Genomic DNA, 27,986 nt, shown 5'->3' on the forward strand with positions numbered 1-27,986 from the left:
TTTTTTTTATTTTTATTAAATGTTATAAAGATAAGATATTGAACAAAAAATGACAATCAATAGAACGAAGCACCGTCCATGCAGAACAGTGCTTCGTGTTAACGGAAGTGAGTGTTCAGCTGACGTGAAAACTGTACTCCCTCAAGCTGCATCTCGCATGAGGCTAGAAAGGTACAGACTTGAGCGACAAGGGAAAGGGGAGTCGTCATCGAAAAAAAAGTTGCATAACCAGTCACCACCTCCCACTTGATTTTTTTCTATTGATATACAGTGTTTTGTTACACTGGGAAATAATTCCAACAAAAAAATAACACAATCCACTCCAGGCCGAGTAAACTGTGAGTCGGTATCGCGCAATGGTGGAGCAGTCGGACCGAGCTCCGCTGCTGGACTGGGAGGAAATACCGGCCGGCGCACCGGTACCAGCACCGCCACCGGAGCGCGGATACGTATCAAGGGGTGCCAACTGTAGGGCACTTGGCAGCACTGCACCAGGGACCGGCTGGAGCACAAGCCCCGGAGGTCCAGGTGCATTTCCATCTCCATCTCCATCTGCAGCTGCTAGCGGGGAGGCAGATTCTGCTCCTGTTGCCAGCGCAGAGACTGTGCGAGTGGGGCCGTGCTGGGATGCACACAGTCCCGTGAAAGGAGAGTGCAGACTCTCGGGCTGGGAGACGGGAGGCCCGGAAAAGAAGCCTGCGACAAGTGTACCCGAGTGGGAGGAAAAGGACCAAATCGTGGCTGTTTTTGTTGTAACATTTGATACCAGATCTGGTAAGAAAATGACTTTTTATCACAGTGAACAATGTGGCATTTTTGCATAGCCACAGTGGTGTGAAGGTAGACTGGAAAGACACAACGCAGTATTGGAGGAGAGTATTGCTCTGTAAATAATTGCATGTGTATAGGCTACAGGGAGATGAAGTACCTGGTGTAATTTACGGAAATGTAATAGTGGAACGTGTCCTGCCAGTGGTGAAACACATTTCCAGATACAGTAATGTAATGCAGACAGGTGCAGAACAGTGAAACTGCAGGGTAAACCCTACCAACACAATCAAAGACGCTGAATAGATGTGCTTGTCGTATGCTGCTTACATGAGTTTATTTGTATGACAGGTAAATGTGTCCCTCTGGACACCCACAGGGTTTGTGGCTGGTTCAGCAGGTCTATAACTGCTTTCCAGTGCTGTGCTGGTGGTAAAAAAAACCCCTCCCCCTTTTTTAAAATTGTTTTTGTTTTATGAGTTGGTGTTAAAGGATTGATGATATTAACATGGGCTAAAAAGCTTGATTTAGACAAATAAATGCAACATGGGGTCATTTAATGCTTGTATTGCCTCATCCATGATGAAAGTCCTAAATATTGTGCCATCCCTGAGTAGTCCAAAATAGGCAAACATTTAATGGGCAAGTGCAGTGTTACCGATGCAGATTGACTGAATGTGATTTTATCACTCATTTAATCAATTGATTGGTTTCTGCAATGGTGACTTGACTTCTAAAAATGAAGAGCAAACATCCCACCCGTCATTTTTCGTTGGTAGTAAATGATAGATGATATGTTGTTACCACTGCACTTGTGAGAGGGCTTGCCCATTAACAACTTTTATTTGAAGAGGGGACAATAATCTAGGCAGGGATACCAAGCTATTTACTTAGCAAAGGGGTCTAAGTGGAGGGCAAGCATAGAGGTTTTGACATGTTTGCATGTGGCTGCTATAAAGAAGTGGGTCAATAACAGGGGAACCGGTTACTCCTGAAATAACTCCAGTCAAAAGATTACGTTTTTAAGGTAAATTCACAATAATTTATGCTGCGGTAACCACAATCGAAGTGTGAGTGAGTTTTTTGAGAGTTTGGATGTTAATCAATTTTCTTATTTATCACCCGTGAAAGGTTCATACTGTAGTTCAGAACTGTGACAGGTGTGTTGTATTATGTCAGACTGAGTGACCTGGTTGGTGGCACTGCTGTAAAAACTCAAGGTTACAAAGATGAAATAACGTTTATTTGTTTGGATGTCAGGTTGTTTCTGTGAAATGTATGCCTTCAAAATGGGAGAGGGAGAAAACACAAAATTGCAGATTGTTCCAGTTTAATAAGACACACCTGAGCTTTTGACATATGCACTGTGGCTAATCAAATATTAAAACCTGGAATGGATAAAACTGCTATACAATAAGAGTTTTATTTCCATCAGTGTTTTATAACAAAACATGCCTCCAAAACTTGTCTCACTGACTAGGTCTGTGAGCATAATCACGGTAAGCCCATATTGGTGTGATTTTGCCATAAGCAAATACCCCTTCAATATATTTGTTGTTTTTTATGAGCGCTATGTTATTGTATGGGGTAGTACAGGCCCATTACCATCGCCCATTTCTTAGATTTTGTGCTTTACTGTTGGATCATTGCACCCTAAGAGGACCAAATTCAGGGATGGCCAAATATGGCACCAAAATCATTTTTTGGCAAGTCTGTGTTTTTATCTGTGCTTCATGCTATAGAACTCATGCACAATATAAAGCCTGTTGTTCATTTCTTCAACAGTAGATTGCAAATTAGATGTTGCATCATTGTAGCTGGTGCCAATTTTTTGTATTTGAATTTCCTTTTGAAACGTAACTACACAGCCTTTTGTCTGTTGTACAGTAGTCTTCAGACTGTGGAATTCTTTCCCCTTCTCTGTCAAGGACTCTGGTTCACTGGACATATTTAAATCCTAGATTAAAGGCATTCTCTTTTTGGCCATTCTGTCGTTTTTAGTACTTAGGTATTATTGAATTGTCTCTTTATTTTAGTTATTTTTTAAAGTGCTTTGTGTAAGGAAACTAATACATTGGTTTAGAAATTATAATGATTCATTTCCAAACATAATGTAGCACAACTTATACAGAAGTAAAGATAGAACTCAGTTACCTCTCCTGGGAGCACGCCGGCCACACCTTTCAAGGTCACCAGGAGGAGTGGGAGCGCGTCTCAAAGTGCTTGTGTGTTCTCCCAATTTATACAGACAGATAAACAAGCTTGCATGCTTTGCTAAAATGACCTATATCAACATTGTACTTCCTTTTTTCTTAGCAGAATTGTTTCCACAGAACACTACTTTCATTACACGCTTACCACCTGATATTCCATGAATTTATAATTTACTCAGCAGCAGCATTGCCTGTGTAATCGGGGTGCTCAGCAGCAGCATTGCCTGTGTAATCGGGGTGCTCGGCAGCAGCATTGCCTGTGTAATCGGGGTGCTCGGCAGCAGCATTGCCTGTGTAATCGGGGTGCTCGGCAGCAGCATTGCCTGTGTAATCGGGGTGCTCGGCAGCAGCATTGCCTGTGTAATCGGGGTGCTCAGCAGCAGCATTGCCTGTGTAATCGGGTTCCTCAGCAGCAGCATTGCCTGTGTAATCGGGGTACTCAGCAGCAGCATTGCCTGTGTAATCAGGGTGTGTGTTCGTGACTAAAGTGCAGCCAGTTTAGACACACTCTCACTTCTCTTTCACCTTGCATGTCAGACTGCAGCTGGGTTAGTCTCCTAAACCCCCTAATCAGCATTCTTAATATAATCTAGTTGTTTTCATGCTACATGCTTTGTTTTCATGCTACATGCTTATGTCTGGTAAATTCAGTTTCAGTCAGTATTAATCCTCAGTTAATTTCTAACCCTACATTCGGAACGGATGTGGCTTTATAATTACAAGATTGTTGCTGTTGTAGAATTCAAACACACTTTCTGAACACCCTACATGCGATTTGTCACTGTAAAGTTCTAACAGCTCTATTGACAAAGAATCAGAAGAGACTTGCATTTGGAGGGGCATTGCAGCAATTGATAAGACCACCCATGGCAATTGTCACATGGCCACCATTAATTTCAAGCTCAGCCTTTGGTACACAGCTGTATTCTATGATTCTCTCAATCTCTGTTACACATGGTGTCCAGTTAACATAAACAGTTTCAGTGCCACATTGTTTTAAACTCTGGCCGTATTAATGACACAGATCACTCTCACTTCTCTTTCACCTTGCATGTCAAACTGCTGCTGGGTTCTTCTCCTAAACCCCCTAATCAGCATTATTAATAATAGCCTAGTTGTTTTGATGCTACACAGACACAATCTATTTTACAACTTATGTCTGATAAATTCAGTTTCAATCAGTGTTAATCCTTAGTTAATTTCTAACCCTACATTCAGAACGGACGTGGCTTTATAATTACAAGATTGTTGCTGTTGTAGAATTCAAACACACTTTTTGAACACCCTACATGCGATTTGTCACTGTAAAGTTCTAACGACTCTATTGACAAAGAATCGGAAGAGTCTTGCATTTGGAGGGGCATTGCAGCAATTGATAAGACCAACCATGGCAATTGCCACATGGCTGTCGTTAATTTCGAGCTCAGCCTTTGGTACACAGCTGTATTCTATGATTCTCTCAATCTCTGTTACACATGGTGTCCAGTTAACATAAACAGATTCAGTGCCACATTGTTTTAAACTCTGGCCATATTAATGATACAGATCACTTTGGTACACAGTTGTATTCTATGATTCTATCAACATAGTTCCATTAAGGGGGCTCCTGAGTGGCACATCTGGTAAAAGCACTCCGCGTGGAGTGCAGGATGTGCCTATAGCCTGGCACCAGTTCATGTCCAGGCTATTCCATTGCCAACCGTGGAGGGGAGCTCCCAGGGGACAGCGCACAATTGGGGAGAAAGCAGCCCAATCAACAATGCACTACAGTAATCAATACGTGATGTTACAAAAGCATGGATCAAATCTCAGGATCCATTATAAAAGGTAAGAGCGAACTAACAATGTTTCCTAAGTCTCAAAACTTAGAGCCGAATCTAAGATTACTCCCAGATTCCTGTCTGAAGTGGATACAGCAATGTCACAACCACAGAAGGTCAGGGATAGTTATGTTGTTTGAAGTTGTTTCCTAGTGCCTACCAAAGGTAGAATTATAATTTTTAGTCATCCAAAAGACAATATCATCCAAACAAACAGATAACCTAGAATCAGCATTTGTAGTATCAGTAGTCAATTCAGAATGCACTTGTTGAATTGTGCCAGTCCATGCTTGGCACAAACAAAAGAGGAACACTATCTCTGTAACTGTTTTCATACCAACTGGTAATACTGTGGGAAAGCACACTAGTGCTGGACTGCTTGCTATATTTTTCTTCACCCTAGGAGGAAATCGGGGAGCGAGTTCACCTAACTACTGAAATTCTATAGCTCTGCATTCAGCGTGGCAGGCCTTGCATACAAAGAATGCACTAGACGGCGTGACAGTTTGAAAGCTGTATGATACAGGCTGGTTCTGGTGTGATTCTTAGCTTTTTTTTCTGTTGCCAGGTAACATAGTGGAATGGTGTTTGCCTCAAGACATTGACCTAGACGGAGTAGAGTTTAAGTCTATGGCCAGCGGATCCCATAGAATCTCTTCAGATTTCAAGTAAGTATGTTTAACCCCTTAAACATTTTATTTGTTGTTTTAATTGATGTGTTTTTGTGTTTTTTTTTATTTTTCATGTTGTATTTTTCATACAAAAACTGCACCACACTAGCACAGTACATCGAGCTAGTCTTGATCTACGGTACAGAGAAAAAAGTTTCAACCGATATATGTTGTAGGTAAAAGGGTACGTTGTCACCCTACAGACTGTATATAAATGTTTCTGTAGCTTTTTTGGTGTTTTTACATTATATTTACAGTCTTGTGAATTTGAAATTGAAAGCAATTTATTGCACTTTTCATAATTGTGGACAGTGGCATAATAAGTACTTATTATGAATAAAAAAATAAGATTGAACTACTATTACAGTGTTGTTGTTAAAGAAAGCAGTAGTTTCAACATTGAAGACATTGAGAAAGACTTATTGTCGAAATGCTTGTCAAATAATTTTCTTTTAGCATTAGTGTGCTTCTACTTTTATATTTACAGCTGTGGCAGGGGGTGTATGTTACTAGTCAGCGTAACATCACAACGTCTGGTTTGTCTTGCTATCCTGTCTTCTGCAGCTATTTCCGCAAAGGCAGTTACTTTGGGCTTGCGTGCTTCGCGAACATGCCGGTGGAGAGTGCTCAGGAAAGAGGGGCCCGGATGAAGTCAGTGGGGATTCTGTCTCCTTCCTACACCTTGCTGTACAAATACATGCACTTCCTTGAGAACCAAGTCAGGTAGGTGCAGGACTTTAAAACGCTTGCTGTCCAGCATATAAACCTTAAGATGCTCCGTATCATTTGCCCCGGGGACAGCCAGTAGCCACACACAATCCAGTTACATCTCTCATACTATATATTACAAATGTATTTACACTTGCTGCATAAAAGCAGCACATTTTTTCACTTAAAAATTACAAACACAGTCCGTTTTTAAATAATTCAATTGAAACTGCTTTTGATTTTCTCTCCTGCTCATCGTGTAGTCCTTTCCAATGATTTGGTGCTCTCTGCAAATTACTTAACAGATTCAGTTCTTTATTTTATTATTTTCTTTTTATATATAATAATATGCTTGGGTCTGTGAGATCTCAGAGAATAGTGTTGGCTAATCTCTTTTAATTGAGAGGCTAAAAAGCTGGATCATTGCCGGGCACACATTTAAAAAGAAACATATCTTCTAGAATCTAGTTTGGATATACAAAGAGAGCAGGCACCCTATTCAAATCGACATGACATTGCTGTCTGTAGGACATTGAGGGCCATTCACTAAATCGTGGTAAATTACTAGAATTACCTCTTGGCAGGGGGAAGCCACAACGCGCACAGAAATGAAGCAGCGGTCAGCAGTTACACACACTTTATTATAGTATATAAGGGCGCTTGAAAGAAAAGGTAAGTACGGTTCTGAGTTTGTCATAATGATAGTGACCCAGGAGGAATCTAAAGTTTACAGACTAGGAGCTACAGTGCCTATAGAAAGTCTACAACCACTTTCAAAATGTTCACCTTTTGTTGCCTTATAGCCTGGAATTAAAATGCATTAACATTTTTTTTTTCAGTTATCTACACATCCTACCCCACAACTTCCAAGTGAAAAAAATATTCTAGAAATTTGTAGAAAATTAATTAAAAATAAAAACTGAAATAGCTTGGTTGGATAAGTGTCCACCCCCCTTGTAATAGCAATCCTAAATTGGCTCAGGTGTAACCAGTCACCAGTCGCCTTCAAAATCACTCACCAAGTTAAGAGGCCTCCCCCTGTGTTAAATTGTAGTGATTCACATGATTTCAGGATAAATTCAGCAGTTCCTGTAGGTTAGGACATTTCAAAGCAAAGAATCAACCGTGAGCACCAAGGTGCTTTCAAAAGAACTCCGGGACAAAGTTGCTGAAAGGCACAGATCAGGAGATGGGTATAAAAAAATATCAAAGGCCTTGAATATCCCTTGGAGCACGGTCAAGACTATTATTTAGAAGTGGAAGGTGTATGGCACCACCAAGACCATGCCTAGATCAGGCCATCCCCCCTAAACTGGATGACCAACCAAGAAGTAGACTGATCAGAGAGGTTATCAAGAGGCCAGTGGCAACTTTGCAAGAGCTACAGGTTTTTATGGCCAAGACTGGTCAAAGTGTGCATGTGACAACAATATCCAAAGCACTCCACAAATCAGGCCTGTATGGTAGAGTGGCAAGAAGGAAGCCATTACTCAAGAAAGCCCACCTTGAATCCAGTTTGAAGGATGCAAAAAAACCACTCAGATTCTGTAGCCATGTGGCAAAACGTTTTGTGGTCTGACGAAACTAAAATGGAAGTGTTTGGCCTAAATGCAAAGCGTTATGTTTGGCGCAAACCCAACACAGCACATCACCCAAAGAACACCATCCCTACTGTGAAGCGTAGTGGTGGCAGCATCATGTTATGGTTCCTCATTGGCAGGGACTGGGGCACTTGTCAGGACAGAAGGGAAAATGAATAGAGCAAAGTACAGAGAAGTCCTTGAGGAAAACCTGCTGCCCTCTGCAAGAAAGCTGAAACTGGGACGGAAGTTCACCTTTCAACATGACAACGAGCCAAAGCTACACTGAAGTGGCTAAGGAACAAAAAGGTAAATGTCCTTGAGTGGCCCAGTCAGAGCCCTGACCTAAATCCAATCGAAAATTTGTGGCATGACTTGAAGATTGCTGTCCATCAACGCTTCCCAAGGAACTTGACAGAGCTTGAACAGTTTTGTAAAGAAGAATGGTCAAATATTGTCAAAACTAGGTGTGCAAAGTTGGTAGAGACCTATCCCAACAGACTCACAGCTGTAATTACTGCCAAAGGTGCTTCCACCAAGTATTAACTCAGGGGGGTGGAGACTTAACCAATTATGATCTTTTAGTTTTGTATTTTTAATATATAATTTTTTTCTCAATAAAAACTTTATTTTCCCTTTAACAGTGTGAAGTATGGTGTGTAGATAAGTGGAAAAAAAATCCTCATTTAAATGCATGAAACTTTGAGGCACTGACACAACAAAATGTGAAAAAAAGTTCAAGGGGGTGTAGACTTTCTATAGGCACTGTAAATGTAGAAGTGGTGGGGAATTATGAAAGGCTTTTTGATGCTGAATCAGCGAGAACAGGGGTGAAGTTCTGCCAGTACTCACTGGTACTCTGTACCGGGTCTTATTTCAATGATGGCACTGGGTACCGGGACTTACTTCATCGGCTTTTCATTCAACGTGCTTGCATTCCGTTCATTCACACTAGAGCAATGTTTCTTAAATGTGCTTTCATTCAGCACAGTTCATGCTGCTTGCATTCTGTTTCCTAATACTGCTTCTCTGTCTCTTAGCTGCTATTGGGCACCATGAGTGTCAGTATAATTGCTGCATGTTGATTGGCCGAGCTTTCCTTCTGATTAGATTTAATTTTGGCATGCGTCACAAATCTGCCATTTCGGTTTATGTCAGTAGTGCTCATTGGTTGATCAACGAGAGGAGACTTTAGCAGTGAGACGTGAAAACAGCGGCAAGGAGTAATTATTATTTTCGTAGAATATTCGAACGACCATTGCTGCACGTGAATTTGAAGGCAGAAATTCATGTTAGTGCCAACCATAATTTACACAGATGATAAATATTAGAACTAATTATAACAACGTGTTTTGTCATGCACCGATTTATAAAATGTAAAATAATGTGTGGGACAGCAGGGATTAACATAAAAAACAGGATCAACAAAGTAAAGTGCTGCTTCAGATTTGGTAAGTGCTCCTGGTAGTGCATTGTTGAGAGCTGTTATGCAGAATGCAGCATGCAAAAATGAGTGTTCACACTTTTCCAGGCTGTACTGTAGTACACCATCAGAGCTATCTAAACTCCCTCACGGTATTTTGTGATGTAATATGCATACGTTTCCACCCATTAACATTATTCATTATATTTAAATGACTGAAAAACTGTACTTTTTCCATGCGCTTTTCCCCATGCACTAGATTGCCTGCCACTGGCTACTGAATACAGCAGGTGCACAAAGCATGCAGTAAAGGGGCTTACTGCATGCAAAACATGGTACTGCTGTTTAGTGAATGAGGCAGTGTTGTAATAGTCACAAAAAGAAAAGAACATTTCAATTAAAAATACAAAGTTGAGATGCACAATAATGTGGTCATGTTTGCCCCACTGGTGTTCACCATTAAAGGTCCACGGTTTCTGCCTTGTGTTTTGTCTCCATTTCAGTGAATTAACGATTCCTTTGCCTATTTATAAGCAAATTTTGTTATTGACCTTTTACCTATGCTCAGTTGGGTTAAATGCACAGTAATGCATACCACATAGCGATCTTGCTTCTAGGCCTTAAAACATAGCAGCTACAAAGGAAAACAGTCCAAGTAATGCAACTGAGGCAAAATCAGAGTTTTGAAACCATTGCATGATCGCACATATATGCTTCAGTTCAAAATCAGTAAACTCAACATAATTTACTTAATATTACAGAAAGAAATGTGTCTTGAAAGGCTAAGAGTTTAGCATAATAATGTGTGTTACAAAATAAGTAATTTTCAGAAAAAGGGTTGTTCACTAATTCGTTTAAAAAAAATAGCGAAAATATTTCACACAGAACACCATAAACCAGGGCTTCTCAACTCGGTCCTGGGGACCCCCTGTGGCTGCTGGTCTTCATTCCAACTGAGCTCTTTACTTAATTAGACCTTTTGACTTGTTTTCAGCTCCTAACAGTTGCAGTTCAAGTTACTTATCAAATGTTACAGCTATCTTGAAATATGCAACTGTTCAAGAGCTGAAAACAAGTAAGAAGGTCTAATTAAACAAATTATCAATTCAGTTAAGGGTCTAGTTAAGTAATTGAGAGTTCGGTTGGAATGAAAACCAGCAGCCACAGAAGGTCCCCAGGACCGAGTTTGAGAAGCCCTGCCATAAACCCTTTAACCACCTATACTTGGCATAATAAAATCTAAATAAAATCATCAGTGTAGTTAAAATGTGCAAACATACAGTAATACTAAGAGGTCAATTGTATTTTGAATAACCCTACTAACATAAAAGCACAGGTATGCTGTTTAGAAACCCATGCAAAATATCCCAGCAGCGCAAACAAACGCTTTTTTTTTTTTTTTTTTTTTTTTTTTTACCGGTGTAGTAATTGATGTGTTCACCCACTATGACAAAATCGAGAGACAGCTTTTAAAAAATGCACTGAAAACAATACAATTCCGTCCTCAACTGCCTTTCGTCTAGCAATGTTGACTGCCTATTCCCAAAACCATGCTGCTGTGGTCTGGTGTATCCATTTTCATTTTTATGAGTTTATTCTTAAAAAACCAAAAAAAAAAAAAAAAATTAACCAAACTAACTCTAAAACATTTATCCAGAATGTAATTCCTGATGTGTTAAATTAATCAAACAGGTCTAATTAAAATTATTATTTTTTTAAGTTTGTAAGCTTGTACATGAGTTTGGGTTCGTGGTAGTTTGGATTTTAAAAACAAATAACAATTTTAGCAAAATATAGCTTTTTTTCAGGTTTTTTTTTGTTTTCTAAAACAATATTTTTTTTTAAAACATAGTATAACTTTAGATTAATGTACATTAAACCAGAAAACAAACAATTTAACCCCTATTTTTTCTACCGCATTTAAGTTGTAAGCTTACTTGAATAAAAATATATTGATTGATCCACCAAATAAGTCATTTCTTATTGATACTTGGTAAGAAATAATAAAAGGCCGAAAACGATTTCAGTTATTTTAAACACCTTGTTTATCTAGTTTGGAATATCTCAGTGCTGGCAGGATGCAGACTGCTTATTTCTCTCCCTGTCTACTCCACAGTTCTTATAGTGAACTCGACGAATGCAGGTACTCTTGATTAACCTTCCTCGTTGCTGACGCTCTTCTCTCTGTCTCTATGTTTCCGTGTTGCTGATGCTGTTCTCTCTGTTGTCATGTGTTCCTCTCACTCATAAAGAGGCAAGGCTTGTGGGCATCAAAAGTTTATTTTATTATAAAGACTGACTCGAGTCCAATGGAGTCTTTTGGGCCGGGACTCGAGTCAAGTCGAGTCTTTTGAGCAGGAACTCGTGTCGAGTCGAGTTATTTGCGACTTGGTCTGAGTTGAGTCGAGTCACTGACTTGGATCATTACAACTCTGGAATGAGGCCCATAGTATTTTAAACCTGGAGAGTTTTGTATGGCATAATAAGGTATGAGAGCACAAAAATAAATACATATAATTTTGAAACAAATTAATCAATACACAAAAATAATAAGAAAACCCAGGTCAGGCTGGGCAACCGCCTTCACTGATCCTTTGGGTTTCTTTTCGATTTTTTTTTTTTTTTTTCAATCACCTCTCGCTCCTCACTTGCTCTCGTTCCTCCTCTGAACACCCACCCCAAGGTCAGAGAGCTGCAGGCTTTTATGCAGATGACCATGACCCGATTAGCAACAAATTAATCACTTAATTAATTCGGGAGATGGCCACCTTCTGCACAAGGTTTTTTTAATAGTGGATGGGCCTTCCCATCCACACTACAAAACAAAAACATTTGGCTACGCCGTCAAAACAGTAACAAAACACACGGCGCTTCTGCGTCATTTATATACATAAATAAAAATTAACACACAAAATAACACAGGTGTGGAGGGGGAGACCCCATTCTCAAACATAAACAACTGTACAGGGCTCCTCGCTCTGTTACAGTTACCTACGTGCTTTGTTGTAGCTCAGGAAGCAAAAGGAGTTTCTTTTGAGTACCGATTACACTATGTAACACAATTTTTGTTCCTGGGTAGTAAGTGTTATTTCCCAATTGCTTATGCCTCAAAAGTATAGAAAATGGCTATTATTGCCCACAAACTTTGCTTTTGTGACCAGGACAGTGATATTTTGAAATATCACTATTTCCAATGAGAAAACGGGCGCTTTTGTGTCGTTCACATAAAGTCAGAAAAAAACAACATACGAATCCAAATTAACATGTATTTATACTAAAGTAATACAAAAATGACAACAAAAGATTTAGAAGTGAGTAGTTTTTTGAGATTTACGATTATACAAAAAATTGTTACACGGTGTTAATATTTTAAAGTGAAGTCAGAAATAACTTGTTTAAGGGATTAAGCATGCATTTCCAGTTTAATTGTATTATTAAGCGTCCCGAAGGGGGTTGTTTTATGTTTTAGTCAGGCCGACGTTCTTTCCTTACCTCTATAAGAGGTTCGATTTCTTCTAAAAAATAATTAGTCTTTAGGGGGCTCCCGAGTGGCGCATCCAGTAAAAGCGCTCCGTGTGTATGTGCCCTATAGCCTGGAGATTGCAAGTTCAGATCCAGGCTATGTCACTGCCAGCCGTCACTAGGAGCTCCCAGGAGGTGGCGCTCAATTGGCCGAGCGCCGCCCGGCGGAGGGAGGTCCAGGTCGGCCAGGGTGTCCTCAGCTGACAGAGCACCATTGACCCCTGTGGTCTGGTCAGGCGCCTGCAAGTTTGCCTGTAAGCTGCCCAGGGCTGCGTTGTCCTCCGATGCTGTATCTCTGAGGTGGCTGCATGGTTAGTCTGCAGTGTGTAAAGAAGCGGTCGGCTGACGGTACACGCTTCGGAGGACAGTGTCATTGCAGGGGTTGTAGTGGTGAGCTGAGCCCAAAAATAATTATTGGACACGACTAAATTTGGGAGAAAATAAAAAAAAAAAAAAAAAAAAAAAGGTAAATAAATAAATAATAATTAGTCTTCTTCAGGTAAAGTCAATCAAAAATACTTTATTCATGAATCAAAATGCAAACAGGAACAAAGCAAATCAACGATGATAGTGATCTCACACACAAGTCTCAGTTGATGGTGTTCTGAGCTGGCATCAATGTAGATGTTATTTACTTTTGAGCCGAGCTGAGCTTTCATGACATCAGAGATGTTGGCTTTTTTCTGGCAAGGAGATGTTAGTTTCTGAGCCGACATCAGTGTAGAGCTTTCTGAGCTGACATGAGTGTAGATGTTTCTGAGCTGATCCCACCTTTCATGTCATCAAAGATGTTCATTTTCTGAGCAGGCATCAGTGCAGATGTGTGAACGGGCTGGCTATAGGGTGACGTCAGGCCAGAAGGGAGTACACATGTAGGCAGGCAGTACTGGCAGGTGAAACTGAGACACTGTGGCGCTCAGTGCTTTTTATTACAAATAAACAGTTTAAACAGAAAAACAGTACGTGGCACTTGAGGCCAAAATAAACGGACAAACAAAATGAAGTGGACGAAAACTAAACAAGTACCCTGCTGGTGCTTTCAGCACGATGTAGCAATTGCTATGTTTACTTTTGCTTTCGTTTCTTTTTTAATTCTCACCTCTCCACACTCATTCTCCACTTACTGAACACACAACCCCAAGTGAGTGAAAAGGTGCCTCTTTTATGCAGCTGTACTGAGACTCGATTGCTAATCAGTCATTCAGTTGGGATCTTGGTACACGTGCATGTCAATTGAATTAGTGCTCCCCGTGCTTCTACACTAAATACATACTTTAGTATGCATGTGGCGTGATTGTACAATCCTCGTGCCTAAATACAAACATACATTTGACCCACATTATATCCCGTGTACTAACTACAATACACCAACATTAACACACCCCACGCAACACACAACACACAAATAAACACAGGGGTGGGGCACATTGCCACAAGATGTTATTGAGCTGAGCTAAGAAATTACTTAGTACAGCACAGATATGCAGCTAGCTTACGTCATTTCCTTGACCTTTGGTCTCATTTTCCTAGCATGATGCAAGACAAAGCACATTGAAAGTTAAAGTCAAGTCAAAGCACATTTCTTCTTCACGTTATCAATGTCACAGATAACAAGAAGTTACATTTAGGAACAATGCTATGAGTTTTGCTCAATTCTCACAGGCAGCATAGCACTATACCCACGCATCAAAAAGTAGAACAAGGCTGGTGATTGCAAACTGCTGATGTGCACCAGCTATATACAGCTTAATTTTAAGTTTATTAACCCTGCGTTGATTCAGAGCTTACATTAAACACAGGAAAATCACACAATGTTCAGAGACAGTTTCAATGATTTCTCACTTCCTTTATCATTTAAATGGGAAGCATAAGTAACAGTTTGTATAATGAAAAGGAACAAAGGCTGATGAAATAAAAGAGCTTGTGCCATTTAACTGGAACAATGTGTACAGAAGAAGCCCACGTGTTCCAATAGTGTGTTGTTATGCGTTCTGTGACGCTTACTTAAAGTTATAGCATGTCACTTTTAACAAAAGTTAACAGCTTTAATTGGTTTGGTTATGGTTTGTACATAGGCTCAAAACAGCTTATTAAGCAGAAATAAAGGTTTTGTCATCCCTCCGAGGTTACAGCTGCACTTTTATAAAAAGCTAGTCACTCCAACATGGGTGTAAATCGGGCCACAAGCTAAAGAGCTACACGAGTCACTGATAGAAAATTGGATGACAGCAATTGGTCAGTAATGTGGGTATAAGTCCATTTGAGTTTATAACTGTAGGAAGATTGAGAGTTTTAGTCACTTATAATTATGCTTATCTGTCTTGCTGCAGGCATCAGCTGGAGTCTCCGGGGCACTACACTCAGTTAGAGGCTTTTTATGAAGACAAGAAGGGTGTCCTGCCCATTGAGAATGGAGCAGCTACCTCCCTCCAGCCAATCCACTGGCTGCCTTCCATCAACAGATGCATGCATCCTGAAATGAAGGTAGGCATGGAAAGCTGCACTCAGCATTAGCATTAGACATAGGGATAGTAAGGTAGGATCTTGTATGATTTAATTAGTGCCTCTCTTTTACGCAGAATATAACCTTAACTAAATATTTTGTGCTGTATATGCGCCTTTTTAGCCCTCTGTGCACGTTTCTTTTGTTAAAAAGTGAGGGGGCCATGGCCCCCTGTGGCCCTCCCGGCTCCGGCACCCTGGCCTTAGGGTCTGGGTGGCAGTGTTGCATTGTGGTTAGAGCTGAGGGACTAGAGCAAGAGGCTGTGTGGTTTATTAGTAAGTAGAGCTAGGGACTGAGAGGTGGTAAGAGCTGAGCACTGGGAGACGGTTGGTGTGTGATGTTTTGGCACACCTTCATAACCTCACTCTACTGTCCTAGCAACACATTTTAAAAGGGTTTTAAACGTCTCTCCCAACAGATCACACACCCGGCCGGCTGCATGTCCCATTTCATTAAGTTCTTTGGGGAGCAGATCATCGTCCTGTGGAAATTCGCCCTCCTCCGGAAACGCATCCTCATGTTCTCTCCTCCTCCTGTGGGGGTCGTCTGTTACAGGGGTAGGGGGACCTTTAAACAAGTGCAGTGTGGGAGGGTTGAGTTGTTGTTAAGTTCTTACAGAGCAACCATCTTCAAATCACATTTCCATATTTATGTAATATATAATAGACCCTGATATTAATTTGATACAGACATCTAAAATGTCTCTGTATCAGATATTTTGCATGTGTTGGCTTGTATCAGATAGAAATTACATTAAAAGGAGCAATATTATTGATTATTCTTATTAAACTATATATAAAAATAGTAAGATACAAGCTGAATTTCATCCACTGAAGGTCAGAGCAGCCAAGCCGTGGGGTGGATTTCAGCTTGTATAGTACAGCACCCTATATGATATTCTAAAGAGGCCTATCCGTTGACCTTTTTATGATATTACCATCATTCTAAGTGATTGTTATTGCTTGTCTTACTTGTTATAACGTGAATGCTGTATGTTTGTGCAAGGTGTGTTCTGATTTAAATGGTTTGCTGTTACCTGTTTTAACCAACGTATTTTGTCTGATTTGCTTGTGTTTTGCATTATTATAAAATGCCTGCTGCCAGTACTAGGGACTACTAAGGATGTGTGAGCATCTTTGAGGAACAGTGTATAACAGCAACTTTAACTAAAAACCATGCTCACCAGTCAATAATTCACTAATCTGGTTCGTTCTCTGTTAGACCTAAGTCCTATATTTTCCTGTATCAGGGCCCTTCATAATACTTAATATTTTCAATATTTCACTTGTTTTATGTGCAGTGAAATAATGGAGAGCACAGCAATAAACAGTCTGTTCTTCCTCACAGTGTATGGCTGCTGCTGTCTGGCGAATGTGTCCCTTCCTGGAATCGGGGTCTCTGTGCCTGAGTTTCGACCATTCTTCTACATCAACGTGGCTGACATCGAAGTGCTGGAGACTGAGGTCTCGTATGTAGCCTGTGAGTACAAAAGTGCACAAGCTTCTAACTTAACAAAGACACACCAGCACATTACTCCTTTGTTGGTGCCACTTTGATGGTTGCCAATTATATGCATTTTCCTATTAAATATACTGCCACTAGTACCCGTCCATTTGTACACATACACGATACTCCACAAATAAGTGGTTATTCCACTCATGCAATACCAAGTGCTGTCACGTCTGCTGCGTTTCGCAGATTTTCACGTACTCTTTTTATTCGGTCTTATTTATTTTCTATTTACTCTGCACACACTCTTAACTCAGGGGAGACGTTAGGAGGACAGAGATGTTATAAACTCCTAGTGGTTTATGTTCGAGCACTGGACGAGCTGTAAGTAAGTCCATATAACCTTTATTTAATCGGAAAGAAAGACATGCAAGACTCATTCATTTTAAGTTTTACGAATCAGAGCAATGCTCTTTCACTTTATTAAAATGCTTTTAATATTGGAAAGGTAGGTTGATCAGACCACCAAATTCCAATACACGCGGTCTACAAGCACCCACTTCTACATTTCAGTTTCATTCAATATAACACTCTTAAAACCAAAACGTAGTTTCAAAACCTTATAGCAATACAACCAATACATGTAAGATATAACAATGTTAGTAATATGCTTACCCCCTATTATAAGGAAAAGTAGCGTGAACAAAGGAATCAGTCTGGTCGAGATCTGCAAGTGATGGACCACTTCACCCTGTCAAGCAAAGGTCTTGATTGTGGTACCCCTTTGCGAAAAGAGTTTTTATAGGATTCTTCTCCATAGGAATACATGGAGAATCTTTATCAAGTCCAATTCTTACCTCTTTGGCACATAACAGCCTAAAAATTTAGAGCCTTGTGTCAGCAATTTTTCAAGATATGACACTTGGTGCACACATCCGATCATGATCTCACCAGCTCATCTCTCGACCCGTCCTCTATCTAAAAAGCTAGGTGAAACAAAGAAAATAATATTATTTTGAATATATGAGTGTTGTTTGAAATATATACAACACTATTAGTTATGATTATATTGATTATATGTATTAATGTCTCAGTATATATTCCCTCATGCCATTCTATTTTTCAAATTAGTTTTCCTTCTCTCTTTACAGACATTTGCTTAACAGATATTATAGGGAACTTCCATCTTATGTTTTTCTAATATAGAGTTTCTTCTTCATGGATAATCTATTTGTTTTTTATTTAAGTGTAAGATTGTAATGTCTCTGTCCTATGAGTTTCCTAACAGCACGAATTCAGCTGAACTGCGGACGACCTATTTTTGTCAGCGGCACACAAACCAGCTAAAACCGGTTCACTAGCTGTGCACTTAGCTTTCCAATTTCCAGCGATAATCAAGGTGTTTTCCAATTTTTCTATGGTGAGAAGACACTCTAACCTTGACGCTGTTTGATAAGAGAACTCCGCTCTTCATGCCAACTATCCCTTCACTTTCTGGCACGACTTTAAGACAGGCTCACAGCAAGTTATAAAGTTTACCTTCTTCAAAACCTATCCTCTACTTTTAAAATTACTTTTTATTATTTAAGCTTCTTATTTTATATTTCAAACAGCGTCTCTTTCTGCTGCATCATCTTTTAACTCAGAGTCAAACTAGACAGTTTACTCCCTATAGAACACGATTATTAACTATTTTAAATGCGAACCTATCTTGACGAGAAACTATTTCATGTATATTATTATAACAGGCAGTGTTAAGCATATGGTCTTACACGCACAAATAGTTTATAGTAAAAAGCAAGCATATTAAACGTTATTTCAATATTTAACAACATTTTCTTAGGCTAAAAAGGGTGCTGCAGAAACTTAGCATTCAATTCTGGGAATCAAGCCCATCTTCATAAGAAACCGCCTAGAACTAGCCACTCGTATCAAACTGTACCAGCTTCTACTGCATGATTTTATATAAAGAAAATACATAAGTTTCACAATTACTAATTAAAACAGCATTAAGCGTTACTTTTGATTACACACTTACATAATTTTCCAAACTAAAAGATTATACAAAAACTACAAAAGATTATAACACATATTATTGCATTAATACATTTCATTTTAAATAGGCATAAAGTCAAGGGTTTCAGCTCACTCCCAGCAGGACTCCACTTCGGTCTCAGGTTCCACTCGGGTTGGCTCAGCGAACACGACAATAGGCTCCCGAATCCATTGTCTCACATCACAGGTGTGAGTCGCCATGGCCTTGACTTCATACCTACAAGACACTTGTACACGCTTAGTGGGGACACCTTCCTCACATTCTAATTTTCCCAGATGCGCCCATTTTACTAAGTGACCTTTTCACAACTCATGCATTCAATCCTCTTAATATCTTTTTGGGTTTACATTTAAATGAGAGAAAGAAACTCCTACAGAATCATTGCATTCAAACAAGATTCTACAGTGTTTAGCCAAATGACTGCATGCCGGACAAAGTCTGAGCCCAGTCACTGATGACTTGCTTTGGCACATATTACATGCACAATTAACAAGAGGATTATGTTTTAATTTATGTGTCAGGGTTACTTCTGCACCATGTACAATAGTTCTGGATCTGTACACATTGTTACTATACATTTCTTTCTGCTCACATAGAGACACTTTAGAAGGGATGCCATTCATCCAGAATACAGTAGGGGGCCAAAACTCACTGTTTTTCATATCAGCAGGCACCCAACTTGTAGTTTGTTTATCATCATTAGTGGGCAAACTCAATACAACTGAATCTGACTCAGTTGATGAACCATGAGCCTTAGCTACTGATACTCTCCATACAAAAGGATTCAATGTTTTACTGACCAGCCTAGCTGATTCAGCGTTATTTGCGACAGTGCAATGTATGGAAAAGTATATTTGAGCCAAATGAAACAGCTTCATTTGAAGAATTACTTTCCCTGTATGAAGTTCCACATCCGCTAAGCAAAGTACCGTAATTTGGAACATTTAGTCATTCAGTCGTTGGAGTTGAATGAAAGATAGATAGGTTCAAATTAAAAGAAGCTTGATACGTTTGGGACTGCAGAATTATTGAGTTTTAAACAGTTGAGGCTTTACTGTAGAATAAATGGATTGCCTTGTGTGGTAAAGTCGTAACAGGACGCTATATAAATTACAGGAGGTTGGGTATAGAAACCTCCAACCTAGATTAATGTATACTTTGTCTAGGGTTGTTTTTTGTTTTTGGTTTTGTAGCACTTTGAATTTCCACCACTAATGGCCGCTGTTGGAAAAATGAGGCTCTGATGGATCACTAGCTTCTGAGGCAGCCAGGCAGAGATTGGGTTAGGGGACAGGAAGTCCCACCCATATTAAGAATAAAAGGAAGCTGGCAGGGCACTGTTGAGACCCAAGAAGAAAATACTTAGGCTGTATTCTTTGTTGTTTTGGTTCGCTTACAATTGTCTATTATAAGCACAAAGAAACCATGAAGATACAGAGTAACTTTGAAATGAAATTTGAAATGTGTTAGTTAACGACTGGAAATAGCTAACTAAGAAGAAGGGAAAAAAACCCAAAAAAGCAAACGGCGGTCTCTGAAAGAGTGCTGAAAGTGTCAGGCAGGGTGTCATGACAAACAAGGAGTCCAGACTGAGGATCAGTAGAGTAACAGTGAACGAGAAGAAACGCGGGACCTGTCGGCTTACCAAGGCAAACAGTTTGAGTACCACATTTTATACTATTTGTATTGGTAATACAGGCATGGTTTTGGGGTGTTAAGTGTAGAAGCAAAGACAAAGAATAGACAAACTACATTTTTAGGATTAGACTGTTTTATTTCTTGGGAACCTGTGGAAGAGAAAGGAAGCCACAGTTAACACCCTGCAATCACCGGAAACATTAAACAAGAAACAAGCATTAACCTATTACTTACCTGGTTGGTTCGTGAAGAAGTCAAGGTTTCAGGGTAGCCTAGTGGATGGACTGTTGAACTCTAATCGCAGAGAACGGTATACCAGCTTTTACCACCAGGGGGTGGTAATACTAATCCTAAAAAGATATGTATTTACCTTTGCCAAGAGACAAAAGCCTTTTGGGCTCATAGTTGAAAGTTGGGGTGGACCTTGTAAATAGTGGGCGGTGGTGGTATATGTGCATGTGTATTATTATTATTATTATTATTATTATTATTATTATTAATAATTTCTTAGCAGATGCCCTTATCCAGGGCGACTTACAATTGTTACAAAATCACAGACAAAGTGTCACATTACAAAATATCACATTTCAGACTATCACATTACAGATAAGAGCAGTTGTAAAGTACAATAAAATCGGTAGTAGAATACGGTAAGATGTGGAGCAGTTCAGAGCAAGTACAAGCTGATGCAAGTACTGGTACAACTGGGTGCCATAGTCCAGTATAGTCGAGAGTTGTGAGGTTTACAGATGCTGTCTGAACAGATGTGTCAGGGACTGAGTAGTACTGATATCCATGGGTAGGTCTTTCCACCAGTGAGGGGCAAGGGTGCAGAAGGAGCGAATGGGGGGTACAGCTAATCTGCCGATGCTGGAGGAGCAGTGGGGGCTATAGGGGGTGTAGGGAGAAATTATATTCTTGAGATAGGGAGCAGAAAGGTCAAGCCAGCAATAGGCGTGTACAAGTGTTTTGAATTGGATGCAAGCAGCAGTAGGGAGCCAGTGCAGAGAGTGGAGCAACGGTGTGGGAGAAACGAGGAAGGGAAAAAACAAGGTGGGCAGCAGAGTTTTGGATGAGCTGGAGCAGACGGATGGCAGAGGCAGGGAGGCTGGCCAGGAGGGAGTTGCAGTAGTCAAGGTGGGACAGTACCAGGGCCTGAACTAGGAGCTGTGTGGAGTAGTCAATGAGGAAGGGGCGAATTCTGTGTATGTTGCTGAGGAGGAAGCGACAGGAGCATGCCAGAGTAGAGATGTCTTGGCTACAATCGCTATAAAAATGTAACTAAATAAATAAATGTGCTAAGAGTAAGAGAGGGAGGGGTCAAGGATGACACAGAGGTTCTTGGTGGGATGCGGAGGGAGAGAGGGTTGTGAATTCAAGAGGAATAGAGATAGAGAGATCAGCGATTGGGGAGGAAGAGGGGGAAGAAAATGAGGTCTGACTTGGAAAGGTTGAGTTTGAGATGATGCGAGTGCATCCAAGACGAGGTGGCCGAGAGATGAGGGGACCCAGGGAGCGGGTGTAGAGAGAAAACAGGAGGGGTCCCATGACTGAGCCTTGGGGGACACCAGTCGAAAGAGAACAAGAGGCAGAGGCCACGCCAGGACACCTGGTACCTGTGATCAGTAATGTAGGAGGAGAACCAGTTGTAAATAATAAACATGCCAGGTGGCTTACTGGAAACAGATTACAGTCTCATTATTGGCAGTCAAGGACTGTCTTTGTCACACCTGGCATACAATATGAATGAGACATTCAGTTTTCGGAAGCATTTCTGTTTATTGGTGTTTTTCAGAGATGCCAACGGTTAAGATTTGACCGTAGCAGCTACTATTTTGAAGGTTCTGCTATGGCGTTACGTCGAAGGGATGTAATACTACGATTTTTATTTAATAAGTAAATGACGGGTACTTTCTGAAAGTTTATTAAATATTATTTTAATACCATGTTTGTGTTTTCCTGTTAAATATTTGTAATGAATTAATTGTTCTTAATACTGTATTTCACTGACAGTTTATTATGTCAGTTAAAACGCCACACTAAAAGCTCTGAGCCAGGTTGCTTAGTAACCAGTTTAGGGTCTGTGAACAGGCTGGCGTTGGTGGTCAGACCAGGAAGGAACACACACAGGCAGTACTGGGGTTGAAACTGATACGCTACTGTGCTCGGCTTTTAATAAATCAAAATAAAAGGTTTGAACAAAACAGAAACACAGTGCAAACAAAACGGCGCGGTAGCCAAAACAAATAGACAAACACAGTGGACGAACATACAAGTATTGTACGGTGCAATTGTTATTTTCCTTATTCTTATTTAATTCTCCTCTCCCCACCTGTTCTCCACTCACGAACACACAACCGAAAAACACTTTTATGCAGCTGTACCGAGATTTGATTGCTAATCAGTTGTTGTGGCAAAGTGGTGAGTGAATACAGGTGAGTGCAGTGCAGAGTGGATACAAAACAGACAGACAATGATTTCCAGATGCAAGGATATTTATTGAATGATTTACAATGTCCAGAACCTTATGGCAACCACCTGTAAATAGTAGTGTTGGAGTGATACAGCGGCGTGTATCACTCGGTAATTGTAATCCCCAGGTTTGACCCGTAACCCAAAAAGTCCAGTTTCATACGTACACCCACACTAAACACAGAACACAAACACAGTTTTCAGTGACAGTGAATAAGTGCTAGTTGTGTAATACAGTTCTCTGTGAAATGCAGGGGTGAAAGTGATGTCCGGGTTGATGCTGGCTTGCTCTACATTGTGGATTGTGTTACTGGTAGTCGAGTTAAGACAAACAACATTTACAACAAACCTAACAAACACAAGACGAACACTCACGGTTTTTACAGCAATTAACATGGTCTCTATTTAGGTTGTATCTAACCATTTACAAAGGAAAAGATCACTTTCACTACACCCCCTATTTATACCCTCGCTCATGACCCGTAGGTTAAGAGCGCATCCGCTCCTCCAATCCTCAGATGCCACGCCGTCTCCTGTCAAAGTCATTGAGCTTGGGTGCCTTAGCTCAGCCCCCTTCCTAAGTGACCAACTTCCAACTACCCTAAGGAATAAATTGTATGCCATTTAGTTAAGGGTACTCCGTTCCTTTTACATAGTGCCCTCACAGGTCGGGAAGGTGATCTAACACCAAGAATCGTTCGATCTCTGTCACAGTCATTCATTTGGAATCTCGGAACATCTGCAAGTGAACTACTTTGTGCACTTCCCCGTGCTTCCATACAAATACCCCTTTTAATCTGCAAGTGAACTACTTTGTTCACTTCCCCGTGCTTCCATACAAATACCCATCCTGGTGTCTAAATAAAAATATACATTTTCAAATCACTCGTGTTCCATATAGCCCCATTATATCCCGTGCACCAGTACCTATACACTTAAATGAACACATCACACGCAACATATAACACAAAAATACGCACGGGGATGGGACACCCCGCCACAGGGTCCTTCAGAAACTGCTGCGCAGTGTCACCTTGCTATGATTATTAAGGCTGGTTTTAAGTCACGGGTGACCCGTGTTCTGTGATTTTTGTTGGTGTACGTGATTTTAGTAGAGAACATCGAACTGAACTAGCTCGGTTGCCTTACTTTGCAATGTAGCCGTTCACAAAATTTAAGTCAATTGACAGCACGGAACACAATTGAAGCATGCAACTCTACTGCCTGATTTTATCAACCTGCATCTGCATTTTTCAATGCCTGTCGGGTCTTTGACCTAAATCAAGTGAAGCATCATAGCATATCTGAGAGAAATGTGTGAGGCCGTTCCACTGTTTGAAGAGAACTGTGTAGCACAGCGTGAATACTGTGCTTAATACTACAAAATTATCAGTGAAGTGAAATCCGACCTTTACCAGTTCTGGGAAAACATGGAAACGAAATTCCCAGCTCTTGCTGCAATTGCTGTCAGTTGCTTGACAGTACCAGTAAATATTGTTGACGCAGAAAGATCATTTTCTGCATACAAAAATGTACTTCGTGATGACCGGCTCTGCATAAAGACATCTGCCTCTCAATGTACAAAATGTGACTTTACAAACCTTTCCCCTTTCCTCCATGATTTAGTATACATTTCCTTGACAAAATAGGAATTGCAATTCAAACTAAAATGTCACTGTCCTCCATCTAAAAGTTGAGGTTGGCTTGTTAGAAATATCGAGAGGAGTTTACCATAGAACGGTCATTCATTACAAGTCGTTGAGTGTCTGAATCTCACATACTTCTCTGAAACATGATGGGCGTCATGACAGTATCACTCACATAGGTACGAAGAAACACCAGCAATCCGCAAAATCTGACATTCCCCAGTACTATATGTTTGTATAAATGGGTTTTGAGGTTTAAATAATGAATTAATTATTTTATACTACACAGCATTTTGTGTTTTGACAGTTGCAGACTTTTAAGGAAAAATCATTGTTAAGTCTTTCTTGAGGTGTTATTTTGATAGTTATTTTTGAAGTTTCGAGGTTGAATATTTCAGTCCAGGCTTCATAGCCACTTAGAGATCCTAAAACATAAGTCATTACTCATTTTTAAATCCAGAATAAATAGAATTTCAAATTTAAAAAAGAAAAAAAGTATTTTTATTGTTTTTTTTTTAATTTCTAAATGCAGTGTGTTTATAATTAGCAAAATTATAAATTGAACAGCAAAAATGAGGTAATTGGCTTGCTAGAGCCTAAGAACCTTTTAATTGCTAGGGGCTAGCAGCCACTGGCCTTAAAAAAAAAACAAAACAAAAAAAAAACAAAGTAAAAAAAACAACTGTCTTGCTATGCTCGGAACACACTACTATTTTCTCCTTTTCATAAGTTGTTTTTTTCTCAGGTACGACAGAGAAGATTTTTGAGGAGAAGAAAGGTCTGTATGATGTCTATGTGGACAATCAGAATGTAAGAACGCATCACGAGAACCTGCAGCCGCTGTTGAGGATAAATGGTGCCGACCGAGACAAGTATCGCAAACTCAGCGAACAAAGGTAGCGAAACGCAGGACTTGCTAATCTGCATAGGGGCTAAGCTGGAGTGACGTTTCATCTTCGTACAACTGACAGTCGGAGTGCAGACAGCAATGCAGATTATGTACATCATGAAACATCATCCTCCCCTGCGTGCCATAAATGCCCAAAATGTTCATTGATTCCTTCCTTTGCTATATCTGTTTAACCTATTTTTGTTATCACTGTTAATTTGAAATGGCTTGCTTACGTTTGGGGACTTGATTATATCAAACTTATGGCGGTGCCATAACCACTGTGAAGTATAGCAATATTGAGGTCATACATTTTGATTTAATTCAGCCCTTAATTACCACAACATGTGAAGGGTCATTGAATATCATACTATAATATGAGGGAATCATATAGAAAATGTGCATTGGCCTACTTCTGAATGTTATGAATTTTGGCAAAGTACACTTTAAATATAAATGAGATGCTTCTGATTCATGTTTGCTGAATAACTGCACAAAAAACGTAACTGTAAATAGCTTCAAATTACACTCCACTTTTTTTTTTTTTATATCGGCCTCTTTCCTTTTGACCTTTGCAATCGTTCTGAGTGGTTCTTATTGAAATTACTCAAACACTGGTTTATTTTTTATTTTTTGATGAGTCGTTGTTAAGGTGATTTCTCCAGAGTTCAGAAGCTGCTCTCCTAGATCAGCCACACCTTCATAGAAGTGAGATCCAGTGCCATCGAGTGGATCAAGTTTCCTTTGGTATTGCTGGCAATGCATTGCAGTGCTCCAGATGGGGCTGGCACTTACTAATATAAAGACACTTTGGCTGATCTAACCAGTAGTATTTGCTACACCAGGTTTGTGCTGAACAGAATTGGGCAAAATATATGTAATCATCATTTGTAATGAAATAATGAATGTACTATGTATGCATGGCCTGATCCTGTCCCACTAGCGCAGTGAAATTGATGTGTACATGGAAGGTGGTTGTACAGTAACTAGGTTGTGTTTAACAAGCTCCTGCCCTTGGGCTTTTCTCTACAGACAGATGCTGCTCTACTCCCAGGAAGTAGATCAGGACTGTAGCTCCAGTGAAGAGGACCTCTTCATTCTGTAAGTAGCTGTTATTTACATGGGAGGGTCATGCAATGCTCTGTGTGGTTAAAAGAGCAATATATTATTGTAAAAATATCAATAATGCCCAATTCAATTCATTTATTGACTTACTAAAATAAACTATTGATTCTTGACTAGAAGTCTTTTTCAGTGTCTTCAAACAAGACTCCTAATTGAAGCGCATGTGCCAGATCATAATACCCTTGTTCTAAGTTTACAAACCTGATTTTCATACCAATAATTCAATAATTCTACCAATAAAAACTCCAGCTAGATTACAATATTGTTTAAGAGCTGTGTTTTTAGCCACAATGTAGATCATTAAACCCCATGTACTTATTATCGTGGATATAGTGGAGTTTTCAATATGCACTTTGGTCACACTTTCTAGATCTTTCCTATATCTAGAGAGCCATTTGGCCAATTAATGTATCAGAATCTGTTGAGGCATGTGGGTGTCTGTTAGCATGTACAGTATGCCAGTTTTACATGAGAATTCAGTGGTTTTAGAGCATCATGACTTGCTTTTTAATGATACTGCACTAATTTGATCTAATGTTACCGACATAGTTGTATTATCCCTCAGCAACGAGGACTTAGTCGAATCACACTTTAAGGGTTTTCTGGCACCACCATTTTGTGATCAGTGTTTTACCAGAATATGTTAATGCCTTTCATGTGATTGGTTTTGTGCCGTTTCTTTTCCAAGCAAATCAATTGTTTTCACCTGCCCTGCGTTCCAGGTTTTTCATGGAGCAGAATAACCGGATATTCCAGATACTGTCGGAGGTGTCGGCCAGCCAGGACAAGACTCTGACGGAGGAGCATGTGCGGGCAATGGGGCTGGACCCCCAGGGAGACCGCAGCTTCCTCATGGACCTGCTGGAGGTGTACGGTATCGACGTCATGCTGGTCATAGACAATCCCTGCTGCCCCTGAGCTGAGGGTCTGTCCGCCTGTGTGCCTCTGTGTGATTGTGGCTATCTGGGACCTGTAGCCACAAAGCTATTAGGTTTATAGTAGTGTGCAAATGTATTAGAACACCGCAAATGTATTAGAACAACATTTATATAGTAAGTGAAAAGGAGTACATAGCCACAAATGATAAAATGCATGAGACTTTTTAGAAGTTGTTTTAAGATGTCTAATTAAAGCACAAAGTGGTCGAACATTTCCACACGAGTGCCTATTGTTCTATATCACTGATTACTGACAAAAAATTTAAATTCTCACACCCAGAGGTTTTCATGCAGGTATGTATATAAAAGAGGTGTTCTAATACATTTGCACACGACTGTTTTAAAAAAGAAAATGCAAAGCAAAGGTCTACAATATGGTACATTTGCCTACGAGTGACAGCCAAAAAAAATATTTGCTATGAAAGCTGTTTTAATAGAGTAACTAAGCTTACATGTGTAGAAATCGTTTGTTACATTCTTATTTCTTTCATGTGTATCGAATCCTATGGAGGCTCTTTTTGGGGTAATTTGCTTAATGCGAGCGCAATTGTAAACAACTTCAGTG

General features: G+C 40.0%; 1 protein-coding gene across 1 annotated transcript; it reads left to right on the forward strand.

The window, feature by feature from the left end:
- Positions 1-141: 141 nt before the first annotated feature.
- LOC121319551 (DENN domain-containing protein 11-like) lies at positions 142-27,629 on the forward strand. Its single transcript, XM_041257117.1, has 9 exons — positions 142-774; positions 5,370-5,469; positions 6,037-6,195; positions 15,036-15,189; positions 15,627-15,765; positions 16,556-16,687; positions 25,215-25,365; positions 26,391-26,459; positions 27,206-27,629. Exons 1-9 carry the CDS (start codon positions 357-359, stop codon positions 27,399-27,401), a joined length of 1,518 nt encoding a protein of 505 aa, XP_041113051.1. The 5' UTR covers positions 142-356; the 3' UTR covers positions 27,402-27,629.
- Positions 27,630-27,986: the final 357 nt, after the last annotated feature.

The sequence above is a fragment of the Polyodon spathula genome, chromosome 8 (genome assembly GCF_017654505.1).
Source record: "Polyodon spathula isolate WHYD16114869_AA chromosome 8, ASM1765450v1, whole genome shotgun sequence".
NCBI classification, from domain to species: domain Eukaryota; kingdom Metazoa; phylum Chordata; class Actinopteri; order Acipenseriformes; family Polyodontidae; genus Polyodon; species Polyodon spathula.

What these genes read in the sequence shown, in the direction of transcription:
- LOC121319551 (XM_041257117.1), top strand. Translation starts at nt 357, where the DNA reads ATGGTGGAGCAGTCGGACCGAGCTCCGCTGCTGGACTGGGAGGAAATA. An exon ending in AACATTTGATACCAGATCTG is followed by an intron (nt 775 to 5,369) that starts GTAAGAAAATGA and finishes TTCTGTTGCCAG; the next exon opens with GTAACATAGTGGAATGGTGT. An exon ending in AGAATCTCTTCAGATTTCAA is followed by an intron (nt 5,470 to 6,036) that starts GTAAGTATGTTT and finishes TGTCTTCTGCAG; the next exon opens with CTATTTCCGCAAAGGCAGTT.